Consider the following 16,178-nt stretch of genomic DNA (forward strand, 5'->3'; position numbering starts at 1 on the left):
CTGGTTTTCCAATTTGTTCTTTGGGCCTGCTTTTCACATTGGTTCTATTAATTTCTGCAAATATTAAAGGCCCTTTGGCTCTTAAATTACACAAAGACCCCTGGAGCAAAGGGATTTATCGACTTTTAGGGGTAGCATCACCATGACGGTCATCGTGTCTACAGAAGATTTGTGTGGCTAGTGCAGAGCCTTGAGCATCCATCATGCTTAAGGTCTGCCGAGTCCTCCAAAATATTTATTTATTGGAATGTATTAGCCTCCTTTGAGGAGTTCTACGGACACCATGACTAGGGTTACCAGGATTTCCCCGGACATGCCTCCTTGTGTCTGGGTTTTGAAAAGCCTCCTCAAATCGCGTCAGGCAGGAAGGAAATCTTCACATACGCGGATTTCCTCTCTGTCCAACAAGAGCAGTGGGGGAGGGGGAGTGGAAATGGGCGGGCCTGGGGGCGGGTCTAGATTTTCCAATTGGAAAATCTGGCAACCCTAACCATGACTGCTGCACCGATGCCGATGCCGTTGGATATGGTAGGGAAGCCACTGAATACCGCAAGGGAGAAGAGGTAGAGAAGGAGAGATACTGGATGCTGTAGGAGGAATAGGGAAGAGGGAAGGGGTGATGCTGGACTATGGAAGGCTCAGGGAAGATATGATAGCATCTATAAAATACCGAGTGGAGTAGAACAAGCCGATGTGAGTCGCTTGTTTACTCTTTCCAAAAATACTAGGACTAGGGGTGCACAGAACTCATTTTGGGCCCAAGGCTATCTGAAACCCTAGCCAAAATTTCACTATGAACCCTTTCATCAAGAAGTAGCTTAAATTCCTCCTCCCATCTTGCATCTTCCCATCCCTTTCCTAAAACATAAGAGTCGCCCTACTGGGACCGACTGCTGATCTATCAAGCCCGGCATCCTCTTCCAACAGTGGCCAACCCAGGTCACAAGTACCTGGTGAGATCTCAAGGTGAAAAAAAAAAAGATTTTATGCTGCTTATCCTAATAATAAGCTGTGGATTTTCCCCAAGTCATCTTAATAATAGCTTATGGACTTCTCTTTTAGGAAATTATACTAAACCTTTTTAATCCCTGCTAAGCTAACCGCGTTCACCACATTCTCCAGCAACGAATTCCAAAGTGAAGAAATATTTTCTCTGGCTTGTTTTAAATCTACTACTTGGTTGCTTCATCACATGCCCCCTAGTATGTTTGGGAAGAGTAAACAGCGGTTAGCATAGATGGGTTTTAAAAAGGGTCGGACAAGTTCCTGGAGGAAAGGTCCATAGTCTGCTATTGAGACCTCATCTGGAATATTGTGTACAATTCTGGAGGCCACATCTGGAAGATGTGCTGAGAGTTGAGTTGGTTCAATGAATGGCCACCAGGATGGTCTTGGGGCTCAGGGATCTCCCGTATGAGGAAAGGCTGAATAAATTGCAGCTGTACTCACTCGAGGAACGTAGAGAGAGAGGAGACATGATTGAGACGTTTAAATATATCACGGGCCATATCAAGGTAGAAGAGGATATCTTCTTTCTTAAAGGTCCCTCGGCCACAAGAGAGCATCCGCTGAAAATCAGGGGTGGGAAATTTCATGGCGACACCAGGAAGTATTTCTTCACTGAAAGGGTGGTTGATCATTGGAATGAACTTCCACTTCAGGTGATTGAGGCCAGCAGCGTGGGGATCTCTAGTTGGGTAAAGTCGAGGGGGGTGGGTCATTAGAGTGGGCAGACTTGATGGGCCATGGCCCTTTTCTGCCGTCATTTTCTATGTTTCTATGACATGGGGGAAGCCATTGCTTGCCCTGGGTTTGGTAGCATGGAATGTCGCCACTATTTTGGGGGGTTTTATTTAAAAACCTGACATAGGTCTTGGCTGTGGGCAAATTACTTCCTTCCTCTATATATTATTAATATTTCTGCTATTAAAGAATTCTGACTTGGAAGCTCCGAGAGAGGTTTTTATTTAAAGTAAGCATCTGCAGGAGTAGAAAAGTCCAGTGAATCCCCCAAGGCTAATTAATGGTACTCTGTAGGAGAAAGAGAAGCCAAACTACATTCAGTAGCAGGAAAAAGCACCTCTACCTTTATTTATGTGAATATTTAATTTTTCTTTTTCCTTTCTCTCTCTCCTAATAGAGGTCAGTTGCACTGAGACTCGTCTAATTTTAGTATTTGACAAGCGGGCCTCTGTGTGTCTCAGTAGCTCTTAGAAAGATAACGTCTGGCTTAATTAGCCACAGAAAAGGCGTTGGGTTTCTAAACATTTAATAGGGCATGAAAGCGCAAGGCTGGCCAGGGAGCCCCACAAAGCACGAGGGATGCTGGGGTGGCAAAGCTGCACCCTATCCTTTGATTTCCCTTTCCATTCGAGGCAACAGCATACAGGAGTGTTTCGGAGGTGTGTCAGAAAGGGCACATATGTGATAAGACTTAGAGAATGATATGGGGAAAAAATTTGTCCCCGTCACCATGAGCTCGGCCCTGCCCCCATCCCCGCCAGCTCGGTCCCCATCCCCGCCCAGTCGCCACAAGCTCAGAGAATGATGTGGGGGGAAAATTTGTCCCTGTCCCCATGAGCTCATCCCCGCCAGCTCGGTCCCCATCTCTGCCCTGTCGCCACAAGCTCAGAGAATGATGTGGGGGGAAAATTTGTCCCTGTCCCCATGAGCTCATCCCCGCCAGCTCGGTCCCCATCCCTGCCCTGTCGCCACAAGCTCAGAGAATGATGTGGGGGAAAAATTTGTCCCTGTCCCCATGAGCTCATCCCCGCCAGCTCGGTCCCCATCCCCGCCCTGTCGCCACAAGCTCAGAGAATGATGTGGGGGAAAAATTTGTCCCTGTCCCCATGAGCTCATCCCCGCCAGCTCGATCCCCATCCCCGCCCTGTCGCCACAAGCCCAGATAATGATTTGGGGAAAAAATTTGTCCCCGTCCCCATGAGCTCGGCCCCGCCCCCATCCCCGCCAGCTCGGTCCCCACCCTGTCACCACAAGCTCAGAGAATGATGTGGGGGAAAAATTTGTCCCTGTCCCCATGAGCTCGGCCCCGCCCCCATCAGCTCGGTCCCCACCCTGTCACCACAAGCTCGGTCGCCCTCCCCGCAAACCATCTGATTTCATCCGCACAAGCCTTGAATAGTTATGATTTTATACTGCTATAAGATGTTATTTGGATTAGCTCCGTTATATCTTTTCTCTCATTTTGAATTGTACTTTTCGACTAGGTCTACTCGGCGTACTGGTTTATTCACTTTTCCTAATCCCAAAAATTGCCGTTATAAAAAGTGTTTTGATCGATCTTTGGCTTATCAAGCAGGTAAAGTTCAAGTGTGGTTAGACGATTTGATTCAACAATCTGCATCTTTTAGAAAACTAGTTAAGACCTATTTGTTCAAAGAATGTGTTACTTGATTGATGGCTGTGTCATAGTTTCATACTGTATTTTTCATAATTGAAATATTGTACTTTGCTTTTTTTGAGTGCTTTGTATCATCACTGCAATGTTCAGTACCTTTATTCTGTGAACTGCCTAGAACTTATTATTATTATTACAATTGTCATTTTGTAAATCACAAATAATACAGAGCAAGGATCAACAAAATCCCTTCCCCTTCACAAATATCCCCTCCACTATCGAGAAAACTGAATAAGCCAAATTATTACAGAATGCTACACAGAAAAATCTTGCTAACAGAATACCGCAGCCAGACATGACAGGAATAGTGTTAGGGGATCGCAACTAGGGAAACTCTTCCAGTTAGGTTATCAGGATGTCCACAATGGCTATTCATGACATCAGTGGCTTAGCAAGGGTGGGTGGCGCTCCTTCCCCGTCACGCATGCGCACCCCCCCTTCCCCCGGTGCCTTTTTAGTTTTCCAGGCGCGAGCAACCTCACGGACTTGCTGCCCGCGTCATGTCAGCTGTCCCTCTGACATCACTTCCTGGGCATGGGGCCAGGAAGTGCCATCAGAGAGAGGCGACACTGTCGCGGGCAGCAAGTTCGTAATGCAGGGAAAATTTAATGAGGAACGAGGGAAGGGGCACGTGCGCACAGCAGTGGGGAGGTCAGAAAGGAGCTGGGGGGGGCAGAAAGGAGGACGGGTGCCTGCATACCATTGGGCTCACAATCTGTCTAATGTACCTGGGGCAATGGGGGGATTAAGTGACTTGCCCCAGGACAGAAGGAGCAGTGGTATTGAACCCTCAACCTCAGGGAGCTGAGTCTGTAGCTTTAACCACTGCACCACTCTAGAAATCACCAAATATAGGACAATCAAGCCATTGTGACATCACTGAGGTTGGCTCTTATTGGTGGAATGAGACATTATGATGTCACAATTCCAGCTCTGGTGATCAGAAGCTGAAACTTTTCACACTGTTTATTCAATTTTTTGTACCGTTCTCTCAGGGAAGCTCAAAACAGTTTACATGAATTTATTCATGTACTCAAGCATGTTTCCCTGTCCTGGCAGGCTCACAATCTATCTAGTGTACCTGGGCAATGGGGGGATTAGATAGGGTTACCAGACGTCTGGATTTTTTTGGAAATGTCCCTGGACGGCTTTTCAAAACCTGGCACTTTGTCTGGGTTTTGAAAAGCCCCCTCAAATCGTGTGCGCGGATCTCCTCCCTGCTCAACAAGAGCAGGCAGTGGGGGTGGGGGGGGGGATTAGGGTGGAACTTGGTGGGCCTGGGAGTGGGTCTAGGGCAGGAGTGGGCAACTCCGGTCCTCGAGGGCCAGAATCCAGCCGGGTTTTCAGGATTTCCCCAATGAATGTGCATGGAAAGCAGTGCATGCTAATAGATCTCATGCACATTCATTGGGGAAATCCTGAAAACCTGACTGGATTCTGGCCCTCGAGGACCGGAGATGTCCACCCCTGGTCTTGGGGGTCAGGATTTTCCAATTGGAAAGTCTGGCAACCCTAGGGGAGAGTGTGGTGCAGTGGTTAAAGCTACAGCCTCAGTACCCTGAGGTTGTGGGTTCAAACCCTCACTTATGACCCTGGCCAAGTCACTTAATCCCCCCCCCATGGCCCCCGGTATACTAGACAAAATGGTGAGCCCACCAGGACAGACAGGGAAAAATGCGCAAGTACCTGAATAAATTAATGTAAACCATTCTGAGTTCCCCTGGGAGAAAAGTATAGAAAATTGAATAAATTAAAAAGAAATAAAAAATAGGTAACTTGCCTAGGGTAACAAGAAACAGGCTGAGATTAAACTCACAACCTCGGGGTGCTGAGGCTGGAGCTTTAACCACTGCACCACACTCTCTCCTGTAAGAGAGAGCTGATGGTAAACAAACATTCTTCTGACTCACTAACTTACACATTTTGGTTTTTAGGACATTGTCACCATGCAGTTATGTGCCAACAAACTGGATAAGAAGGACTTTTTTGGAAAATCGGACCCTTTTCTTGTGTTTTACCGCAGCAATGAGGATGGAACGTGAGTTGTCTCCTGCTCTCTGTATGAAAGCAGCAATGTGAATGCCAGAAAAGAGTGCAGTGAAGTCAGGGTGGGAGGAGGGTGCAACAGACAGTTTTGACTTTGAAACTGATAACTATTTCTAGTCCACAGGCCTACAGTGCTTGGATTGTAACCAGTAGCCATAGACAGTGGTATAGTGATGGTAGGAGGTGCCCAGGGTGGTGGAGCGCCCCCTATACGCTCTCCTCTCCTTCCCCCCCCCCTTTTTCCACAGCCCTCCCACTCCTTCCTGCCCCCACTCCAAACTCACACTCTTCCTTTCCCCCATATACCTCTGTAAATCTTTGCCAGTACGAGTGGCTTCTCCAACATGCCACTCGCGCCAGAGTTGGGTTTCCCTCTGATGTCACTTCCTGGTCTATGACCAGGAAGTGATTCAGAGGGGAACCAGGCCGGCACAAACAACAGGCAGGAGAAGTTGCTCGTGCTGGCGATGATCCTGCAGAGGTACGAGGTGGGGGGAGGGATGGCATGAGCGTGTCAGGTTGCCCGGGGCGACCCACCCCTCCTTTCCCCCCTGTCCACAGAAAGACAATATATCAAATCCTATCTCCTTTCCCTTTCTAGAGCTTTCCTTCATTTGAAAAAGGTTTATTTGTTTATTAAACCAACATTATTCAAAAAGGTTAAATATTTTTCCTTCACACAGATTCTTATGATAAGTTACAAAGATTATATTATATTCTCTATTGCCTTGGTTGTTTCTGACAGATTCAGCTAATTAACAAAAATGTGTGTGTGGTGGGGATGGGGAGGTGGGCGTGGCAATGAAAAAAAAATGCTCATTTTACATTTTGAATTTTAATGTTGTAAACTGCTTCAATAAAGATGCAAGCAAACCTAGTTCAAAGCGCTGTACATTTTCAAAATACCGAAGGGAGCCGCTCCTACTAAAGGAACATATTTAATTGGTCCCAGCGTTGGACTTTTAAGGGGAATCCACTCTTGTCAGAATTTACCATGACAGCGGGAGCTTTTACTGTGACGCTGCCCACTACAGAAAGTTTACAGCACTGCAGGGAGCACTAGAGCAGAATTATTCCTGTAAATATTGCCACACTGCTCACAGTACCGTCAGCTCGATTAGGGTATGCCTCCAGCAGCCGCAGAAGAGTTTTAGTTCAATTTAAATGCGCTGGTATTGTTTATAAATGATTCATGGATTGTTTATTCTCTTCAAACATTTTGGGTTGTAGAACTATTCATATACATAAGTTGTCTTTTCCTTCGGTCAGAAGCTCTCGATCGACTGGCAGAATTGCTCGATCTTTTTCCTTCCTGTTGACTGCACCTTCCCATTCAGATACGATCATGTGTTTCCTTTCAGGTTTTCCGTAAAATTTAAAAAACTACGATGTTTCAACATTTTTTCCTAATGATCTATCTTAAAATCAACATATCTTTGTAAACATATTTTTATTGTAAACTGAGTCGAGCCTTATATCTTTAGGGATGATCCGGTATATAAATCTAAGATTTAGATTAGATAAGTTTGAACTCATCATAATATTATAGCATGTAATATTAAAGAAATGTGTAAGGGGTAGGGTTTACCCAGACATGTCCTCTTTTCAGAAGACTGTCTGGACATCCGGACTGCTTGTTAAAACCCAGCACTTTGTCCGGGTTTTGAAAAGCTGGTAAGTTCGGGGCCGAGTCTGACGTGCATCTGTGCATGCAGTGTGGTGGTATCGCATGCATGCACGCATGCGCAGATGCATTCCAGACCTGGCCCAAAGAGACAAGGTTTGCGTGGGGGGAGCTGGGGTTGGAAGGCAGAACGGGGCCGGCCGGGCCAGGGGTGGAACAGGACGGACCTAGGGCCACGTGTTCTCCTTTACCAGATGCAAAATCTGGTAACCCGACTAAGGGGTAATATTCAGCTGGCAGTGGTTAGCGCTCTGTTAAATGCAGAATTGTGCCTGGATATTGGGCCCTATCTGGGTGCCAGCACTGGGGAGAGGTCAGCCAGCAGTAGGAACTTTGCTTTGTCCATGTTCAGCTTTAGTTTGTGGTCCGTCATCCATTTCTCGACTGCTTCTGTTGGCTTATACAGTTTTCCCGTTGTGGTAGCTGGTTGGTCGAAAGGAAGGAGAATGGTGATGTCATCCACGTAGCTGTAAGCTGTTATCCCTAGTTTGTCTAAGCAGGTACCAAGGGAGGCGACATAGAGGTTAAAAAGCATAGGAGATAGTGGAGATCCTTGGGGTATACCACAGGAGTTTGGGCCAGGATTTGGATTTTTCTTCGTTTGTTTTGACTCTGTAGCTCCTAGCTTGATGAAATCCTTGGCACCATGTGTGATCCCTGCCTGTGGTTCCTATTACTTCCAGTATTTGTCGTAGAATGGCATGGTCTACTAGGTCGCATGTAGCTGAAAGGTCTAGTTGTATGACCAGCATTTGCTTTCCTTTGCTTAGGTGTTGTCGGGCTGTGTCCAGGAGAGACCCTAGTAGGGTCTCTGTGCTGTAGTCTTAGAAACATAGAAACATAGAAATAGACGGCAGATAAGGGCCACGGCCCATCAAGTCTGCCCACTCCAATGACCCTCCCTATCTATCTTTGCGGATAGATCCCACATGTCTGTCCCATTTGGCCTTAAAATCTGGCACGCTGCTGGCCTCAATAACCTGAAGTGGAAGACTATTCCAGCGATCACCGTGCAGTTTCCCGCCCCTGATTTTCCAGGTCCTGAATCCAGATTGTGAGGGGTGGTCTTCTAGGTCGGTGGTTCCAACCCTGTCCTGGCACCTCCATTATATGCAGATCTCTCCCATGCATATTCATTAGGGCTATCCTGAAAACCCGACTCGGGAACCACTTTGGAACCACTGTTCTAGGGAGTGAGTGAGGTATTGTGCCACTAGGCCTTCCATTAGTTTTATGTATATTGGTTTTGAGGCTATGGGTCTATAGTTGGAAGGGTTAATTGCATCGTCATTTGAGTAGGAAAAGTTCGCTGTTGAACCATTTGGTGGCTCGTCTGCTGATTCTGTTCTTTATTTGCATTGGTGCCAACTCGTCCAGGATTTTCTCACTTGGTGTACACCATTGGGCTATTAATTCTTTGTGATCGCAGGGTTCAGTCATAGAATCTGCTTTGTTCCAGAATGTGGTTGAGGCTATAATTTGCCATGGGTTTCTTGTTTGGTTTTGACTTGTGCCCAGTTGACGTTGAAAGTGTACATGCAGTAGTCTGACCAGAGGAAACGGAGCCAGGTTCCCTCTGGTTGTTCTAACTAGCCCTCGTGATTTTTTATTGATTTATTTCGATTTATTTCTAGCCCTCCCACAAAGCTCAGGGCGGGTAACAGGAGAACAGGGGGACCTCGGTACAATATTGAAGGCTAACAATTTATCATCAAGGAACAATGCACAGATTGTATGATATGACCTCATCAATTACCAGAGCAAGTGTAAACCTCAAATCAATCATTCCATTGGGAGAATAACCATGTTTTTCATTTTTTCTGAAAGATGTTATGATTCCTTTCCCAGTTGTATCACTTGGCAAGTTATTGCTTTCTGTTGGAGCCCTTCCAGTCAGTATTTCTACATAATCTGCAAGCTTTGAACTAAGTATCAACAGCTTCTGATCTTAAAGAGCACGAGAATACATAAACATGCATATATTAATTTAAATATTGAAGCATCTCACCCCAGATAACCCTATGGACTGTCACCAATCTTGCGCTCTGATTTAGAGCTAAGCAATGCGATTCCACAAGAATCAGAGGAGCTCAATTCTATTTTTTGGCATTTTCAATCATTTTTGCAGACGTGTTTTGCATTAATTGTAATCTCAAATTAAGAGGTCCTTTAACTAAACCTCATTAGGTGGTAGCACGCACCTAATGCAGGAATAAACACTTCTCGCAATACACACTATAGCATTTTGCAGTAATTTGCCTGTCAGTGTGTGCTAATCATGCATTTTTTTGGCCTCATTTTTTCAGGAGGGGGCACGTCATGGGCAGGAAGCGTTATCCAGCCAGCATGTTCACAATAGTGTGAGCTAACTGGCTAAGGTGGAAACGGGAGGCAATACGGGCTCCCACGTTAACTTTTTACTGATACTATGCGCTGATGTGTACATTAATGCATAACAGAAAAAATATATATATTTTAAAAGCCTATAATTTTCCTGTGCTGAATTTGGTATGCAGGAAAGAAATGTGTAAGGGATAATATTGGACTGGCAGTGGTTGGATCTCTTAAATGCAGAATTGTGCATGGATATTGGACCCTATCTGGGCACCGGCACTGGGGAGAAAGGTAACCAGAAGGACTTACCCAGGTACTCCTGATACTCAGTGGCGGTACCTAGATAGTTATCCGGTTAAATTAGGGCAGACTTTTTGCTAACTTAAGTTTATTGGGTAGTTACCTAGGCATTGCTGCTGAATATCACCGGTACCTGGGTAACAAGCAGCGGTGTGGCGAGGCTGAATGGTGCCCAGAGCGGTAGGGCTCCTCCCCCTCCGCTGCACACTTGTGCCCTTACCCTGCATCTTTTTAACTCCTGCGCGAGCAGCCACCCACTTGTTGCTTGCGTCGGCTTCGGTGCCCTCTTTGGCATCGCCTCCTAGGTGCGGGTCCCGGAAACGACACCAGAGAGAGCGCCGAAGCCAATGTGGGCAGCAAGGGGTGGCGTCTCGCGCTGGAGTTAAAGAGGTATGGGGAAGGGAAGGGGGGTATGTGTGCGGCAGGGGGAGGTGTGGAAAGGGGGGACAGAGAGGAGGAGGGCGTCTAGGGCAGATCGCTCCCCCCTCATATGCCACTGGTAGCAAGTATTTAATAAGCTTCAGTGGTGTACCTGATGGGGCGGGAACCCGGGGCAGAGCAACCCCCTGCGTGCGACTATCGGCTCCACCAGTCGCCTGTTACAGAACATTAAAACCCGCTAAGACCTGATTCTAGCCCGGATTAGCGAAAGGGTCCCTATGGTTGACGTCCCCGCTGAACAAAATGACTAGGAAGCTGCCACCCAGTGGCATACCAAGGGAGGGGCGGGGGAGTGGGGGCGATCTGTCCAAGGTGCAGGAAGCTCAAGGGTGCTGGAGTGGTCACAGGTGTGCGGTCTGCCCGCGTGCGGCTTTTGGCTCCACTGGCCCCCGTCCCTTCTGGCGTCAACTTCCTGTTCCGGGGTGAGGGACCACGCAGCCACACAGCTGATCAGCGCATCTTCCAGCCAGAGAAGGGGGTGCTCCACCTGGGGTTCAAGTTTCAAATTTATTATACCGTCTAATCAGGCTTTTAGGCGGTGTACATTAATTAATAAAAACAGTGTCAAGTTAACCAACATATTTGGGGGAACAATTATCCAGACAGACTTGTACAAAAGGAAAGAAGGGGGGGGGGGGTCGAACTATAATCTTATAGGAAAGAGCAAGAGGTAGGGGAAAGGCTAAAAGAAAGGAAGTCAAATTGTCCTTTAAAAGATATGCTACTGCTGCCGCCACCCCCCCTCCCCCCCCAGCCTCATCCCCTGAATGGATTCTTCCTCATTGTGTGGATGTCGACTGAACTTTGTTATGTCTCTGCTGCAGCTTCACCATTTGCCACAAGACTGAAGTTGTGAAGAACACCCTGAACCCCGTGTGGCAGCCGTTCACCATTCCGGTGCGAGCCCTCTGCAATGGAGATTTTGACAGGTTTGAATACTCCTGATCCTGCTCTCGCTGCTTGTCGGGGAAAAAAAAACTAGTTAACGCAGCATCGCGGCCATGGAGAGTTGTTAGCAATTCCCTGTTAGGCAGCCCCTAACGCAGGGTTTTACAAACTTTGCCGAGCCGCGGCGGCTCAAGGCATCCAGCAGTGCGTGGATGTCGACGCGATGATGATACACTGCGGCTTCTTATGTCCTGCAATTTTCCAACAGGGAATCATTGCAGCTTATAGCAAGATGGGTTACGTTTGTGATGCAGTGCTAGTGATAAGTGACTTTCTTATCGCCAGGTTAGTTTTAGGACGAGGGCTGGGAAGAGTTAAGTCTACTGGGGGAAGAGATATGTCTTTAATCTTTTCCTGAACTGCCTTGCATGATGCCATCACGTCGACGTTTTCAAATGCACGAAGACTCTCTAATGGGGCCGTGAGCTGCCATTGGGAAGAGGGGAGGTGCTGGAAGGGAAGGGAAGGAAGGACTCTGTCAGATTATTATTATGTCAAAAGACATCAAAGAGCAGAGTCTGTGTCTGACCTGTCAGTTTGACAGACAGCCTGCATTCTACTCATGCCCCGCCCATGTATAAGTCCCTCCCCCTTGCAGCTATGTCCTGTGCCGCTTTTGTGCACTCCCACAGAATAGTGCTTAGGTGCGTTGCTGACACATGTAACTGTACAATTACCCACAAACATGCCGGCAGTGTGTACAGTGGCATTGTAAGGGGGGAGGGGCAGTCCGCCCCAGGCGCTCTCTTGGTGGGGGCGCCGGCACCTGTCTTCCTTTCCGCCCTCCTGCTCCTTCCCGACCCCCCCTTGCCGTGTACGTGCACCCCTTCCCTCATACCTCTGTAGTTTTCCCAGTATGAGCGGCATCATGAACTTGCTGCCCGTGTCAGCGTCTGTTCTCTCTGACATCACTTCCGTGCCTAGGAGGGAAGCTGACACGATGCAGACAGCGAGTTGGGCACGCTACTCGCACTGGGAAAATTAAAGAGGTTTTGGGGGAAGGGAACGTGGGGCGCGTACGTGGTGGTGGTGAGTCAGGAAGGAGTGAGGGGGTGGAGAAGAGGGTGGGGAAAGGGGGCGTCACTCACTCTCACTACGCCACCGAGTGTATACACGTATGTGCTCAAGCGGCCCAGAAATGCAGATGCTCAGATATAGAACTGCCCTGTAAGCATGTGACCTTCCTCACAGCGGTTCCGCACATACTGGAACAGGTTCTGTAAACGTCGCCCAAATTTTGGTGACAAAAAAAAAAAAAAATTAGCAATGAGTACTATTCTATAAACATCTCTCTCAGCTGGGATGCTATTTATAGAACCGTGAATAGTGCTGGGATCAGTGCCCAATGGTTGACATGAGAATTTATACTAACTGAAACCGGTGGCGTAGTAAGGTAGGTGAGGGGGATAGAGCGCCCCAGACGCCATCTTGATGGGGCACTGGCACCTCTCTGCCCCGTTATACCACGCTCATGCCCTCTCCCCCATCCATCTTTAAATCTATGCCAGCACAGGCAACGTCTTGGCCCGCTGGCTCCTCTCTCTAATCACTTCCTGGTCACAGGGCCAGGAAATGACATCAGAGGGAAAGCCAAAGTCAGCGCAAGCAGCAGGCCGGAGAAGTTGCTCGCGCTGGCAAAGATTTCAAGATGGGCGGGGGGAGAGGGTGTGAGTGTGGGATGGGGGTGGGGAAAGAGCAGGGAGAGGGCACAGAACGAGCAGGAGGGAGCAGAGAGAAAGAGCGCAGGGGGTGCCACCGTCCCGGACGCCTCCTACCCTCGCTTCGCACATCTTCAGGGAATGCCCCCAGACCTGCCCACGCTCCCTTTTCAGCTGCATGCTAAAAGATTTATGTGGGTCTCTTTAAAGAATAGCACTTTTAGCTAGATCAGTGGTCTCAAACTCGCGGCCCGGGGGCCACATGCGGCCCACCAGGTACTATTTTGAGGCCCTCGGTATATTTATCATAATCACAAAAGTAAAATAAAAGTTTCTTGATCATTTGTCTCTTTAGCTATAAATTACAATATTATTCTTAAGACTTAGCCAAAAGGAAAGATTTATAAACTAGAAAGAGTTTTACCTCATGCAAAATTGTCATTTCTTTAATAAGACATGAACTCTTTTTTTTCTGAAGCCCTCCAAGTACCGACAAATCCAAAATGTGGCCCTGCAAAGGGTTTGAGTTGGAGACCACTAAGCTAGATGTACATGTAAATCAAGTTTCAAGTTTATTAAATTTTTGTTATGTACGCGTATAACATTTTAAAAACTGGGGGGGGGGGGGGGGGGGGGGGGGTAGAACAAAACTCTTTAACATAATTACAATCAAATTCTATCCATTCTAATACATAACTGGTACGGAAGGTGAAAGGGATGAACTACAATCTTTGAAGAGAGAAAGAAAACATTTAGCGGGGAACACAAAAAGGAAAAAAAAAAAAAAAAGATGAATTAATGACTGGCTGAGTAATATTATGCATGCTCCATCTTACTTTATTTTTAGAAAATATAGTAATAACGCAGTTGTTTGATCGATTTGTAACGTAAGGATTCATTGTTTTAATTTTTGTAATCTTTTGATCCTTTTTTTGTATTTCTGATGATTTGTATTGGTTTTCACTGATTGTCCAGTCCTTCTTCTTGTAAACCGCCTCAAACTATTATGGCATTGGCGGTATAAAAGAATAAAATTATTATTATTATTATTAAATAGCACGTGCAAAGTGGCGTACGCCCAAATTTGCATGTACAATTTTGAGCGCCACACCTAGGGAATCTAGGCGTGGCCTCTGATCGTGGCGAAGAGCCAGACTCTGGACCCGTTCTGACTGCTCTCGTTGCGTGTGTCTTTCAGGACCGTGAAAGTGGACGTGTACGACTGGGACCGGGGCGGAAGGTAAAGCCGTGAAATGTACTCAGTGTGGTTGCGTCTTTGATAGCCTCCATATCCATCCCAATACCTCTCACCCGAATGTTCATATCCAGCCCATACTTCCTTCGTCGTTCTCTGTATCTGTTGACTCACACCTGTATCCTTGCTGTACACTTTACTTATTTTAACAAATTTATAACTCACACAATCTAAGATCCTCGACAGGGCAGAAAAATACATACATAGTTGTAAACAGATAATAAACCTCTCTTCCTTTTTATCCTTATCACTTCCTCATAATCAGTTCTCATATAACACAATTTATTTCATCAAACTAACCCCCCCATACACACACACACACACCTTTTTACAAAACCACGGAAGCAGGTTGTAGGGCAGGCCGCTGCTCTGAATGCTCTGCGCTGCTCCTGACAGTCATAGGAAGTCTATGAGTGGCGGGAGCAGTGTAGAGCATTCTCTGCGCCTGCCTGCGCTAAAAACCGCTTCCGCGGTATTGTAAAAGGGGGGGCGGGGGAGATAAATGTGTTCTAAAAGTCTGTTGAAAATGGAAGGATTTTAGTTCTTTGATAAACTTCTCCCTAATGAATATGCATCAGGGAGATTTACATGCTGGCCACCTCCTCTGTAGGCAGAAGCTCGCTCATGTATATTAATTAGAGGTAACCTAAACATCTCACTTGTTGGTGATCCTTGAGGGCTGGGAGTGAAGATCAAGGTTGTAGTGAATTATGGGCTTGATTCACTAACCCCCGATTCCGTGTCCGATCCACGTGCAAATGGGGACGATCGTTGACACGCCCCCCCCCCCAACCCACCGCACGGATCGCTAGAGAGTGATCCTTGAGCTTTCGCAGACCACCTTCCTTGCCTGTAGATGGTCTGCGCATGCTGTCAGTAGGAACCTTTTTTTTTTTTTTTTTTGCAAGCCCTTGGTTTTAACCCACTTTAAGCCCGCGAGTTAAAACCACAGGCTTGCACTGCGGGGAAGGGTGGGAGAGTTGGAGCTGCAGGAGATCGGAGCAGCCGGGAGATTCATGGCGGTGGGAGATCGGGGCAGGCGGGAGAGTCGTGACGGCGGGAGATCGGGACAGGCGGGAGAGTCGTGACGGTGGGAGATTGGGGCAGGCGGGAGAGTTGTGACGCATGCGCAGATTGGAGGATGATCGGGACACAGGCTAGTGAATCGGGGCGCAAAGGGCTCGCAAACCGATCGGTACGCGATCAGTTTGCTTAGTGAATCTAGCCCCATATCTCTCTGAGACTGAGCATGAACTAATCTCTGTGCACTGTACCCCACACTGAGCAGGTTAGTCAGATTTTCCTCGCGCTCACATCTAGAAGAATCCCCTAGAAGCCTATAACCCGCCATCCCTTCGATGATCACCTTAAAGGTGTAATCCTCTGTTCCACTTTCTCCTACTCAATCAGAGCCCCCTCAGAATTGTGCAGTGACATTTTTAGAAGTAGCAACTGAGATGTAGAAATCGGTGCATCTCGATTTTTCATCTATATTGTCGAGCAGAATTTGCCAGCGCAGAGCCTGCTCTAAATTAAAAGGAAAATGGACATACCTCTATTTAAAAAAAATATATTTCGGATATAGATGTTTTGTAAGCCAGCACATAGCCAGTTATCTTTGCAATCTTGAAAACATAGCTGGTTATGATTCTGATGATGTCACGATGAACTATTAACATTGCCAGGTGGCATCTGGGAGTCTAAAAACCACTGAGTGATTAAGGGAGTAACCCCCCCTCCCCCATTCCCTCTGATACAGTGCTGGTCTCTAAATCTAGATGTACTTGGAAGTAGGTGTAATTCCCAGCGTCGATTTTTTTTTTTTAGGACAAAGATGTTTAGTCCCCTTCTGAAAAGGGGACTAGAGAATGACACAGGGACAAATTTGTCCCCCATCCCTGCAGGATCTATCTCTGTCCCTGCCCCATCCCTGCAAGCTCTGACCTCATTCGCACACGCCTCGAACACTTATGAGGTCGGAGCTTGGAGAGATGGGGCAGGGACAGAACTCATGGGGTTGTGATGGGGATGGAGATAAATCCCGCGGGGGATGGGAACGAATCTGTCCCTGTGTCTTTTTCTAATGGGGTGTGT

The 16,178-nt window shown here is 47.2% G+C and overlaps 1 protein-coding gene across 7 annotated transcripts in view; it reads left to right on the forward strand.

Annotated features, from left to right (window-relative positions):
- The window catches only part of CPNE9 (copine family member 9), a 151,468-nt gene that overhangs the window by 92,779 nt on the left and 42,511 nt on the right, over positions 1 to 16,178 (forward strand). For 5 of the 7 annotated variants that reach the window (XM_033926358.1, XM_033926361.1, XM_033926359.1 and 2 more), the window contains 3 exons: positions 5,353 to 5,456; positions 11,048 to 11,152; positions 14,028 to 14,069. In XM_033926358.1, the coding sequence (XP_033782249.1) occupies positions 5,353 to 5,456; positions 11,048 to 11,152; positions 14,028 to 14,069 (251 nt within the window). Of the gene's footprint in view, positions 1 to 5,352; positions 5,457 to 5,900; positions 5,946 to 11,047; positions 11,153 to 14,027; positions 14,070 to 16,178 lie in introns of those variants that run through there. The other 2 variants (XM_033926364.1, XM_033926360.1) reach the window with 2 other exon arrangements.

Source organism: Geotrypetes seraphini, chromosome 17 (assembly GCF_902459505.1).
Source record: "Geotrypetes seraphini chromosome 17, aGeoSer1.1, whole genome shotgun sequence".
In the NCBI taxonomy this organism is placed as follows: domain Eukaryota; kingdom Metazoa; phylum Chordata; class Amphibia; order Gymnophiona; family Dermophiidae; genus Geotrypetes; species Geotrypetes seraphini.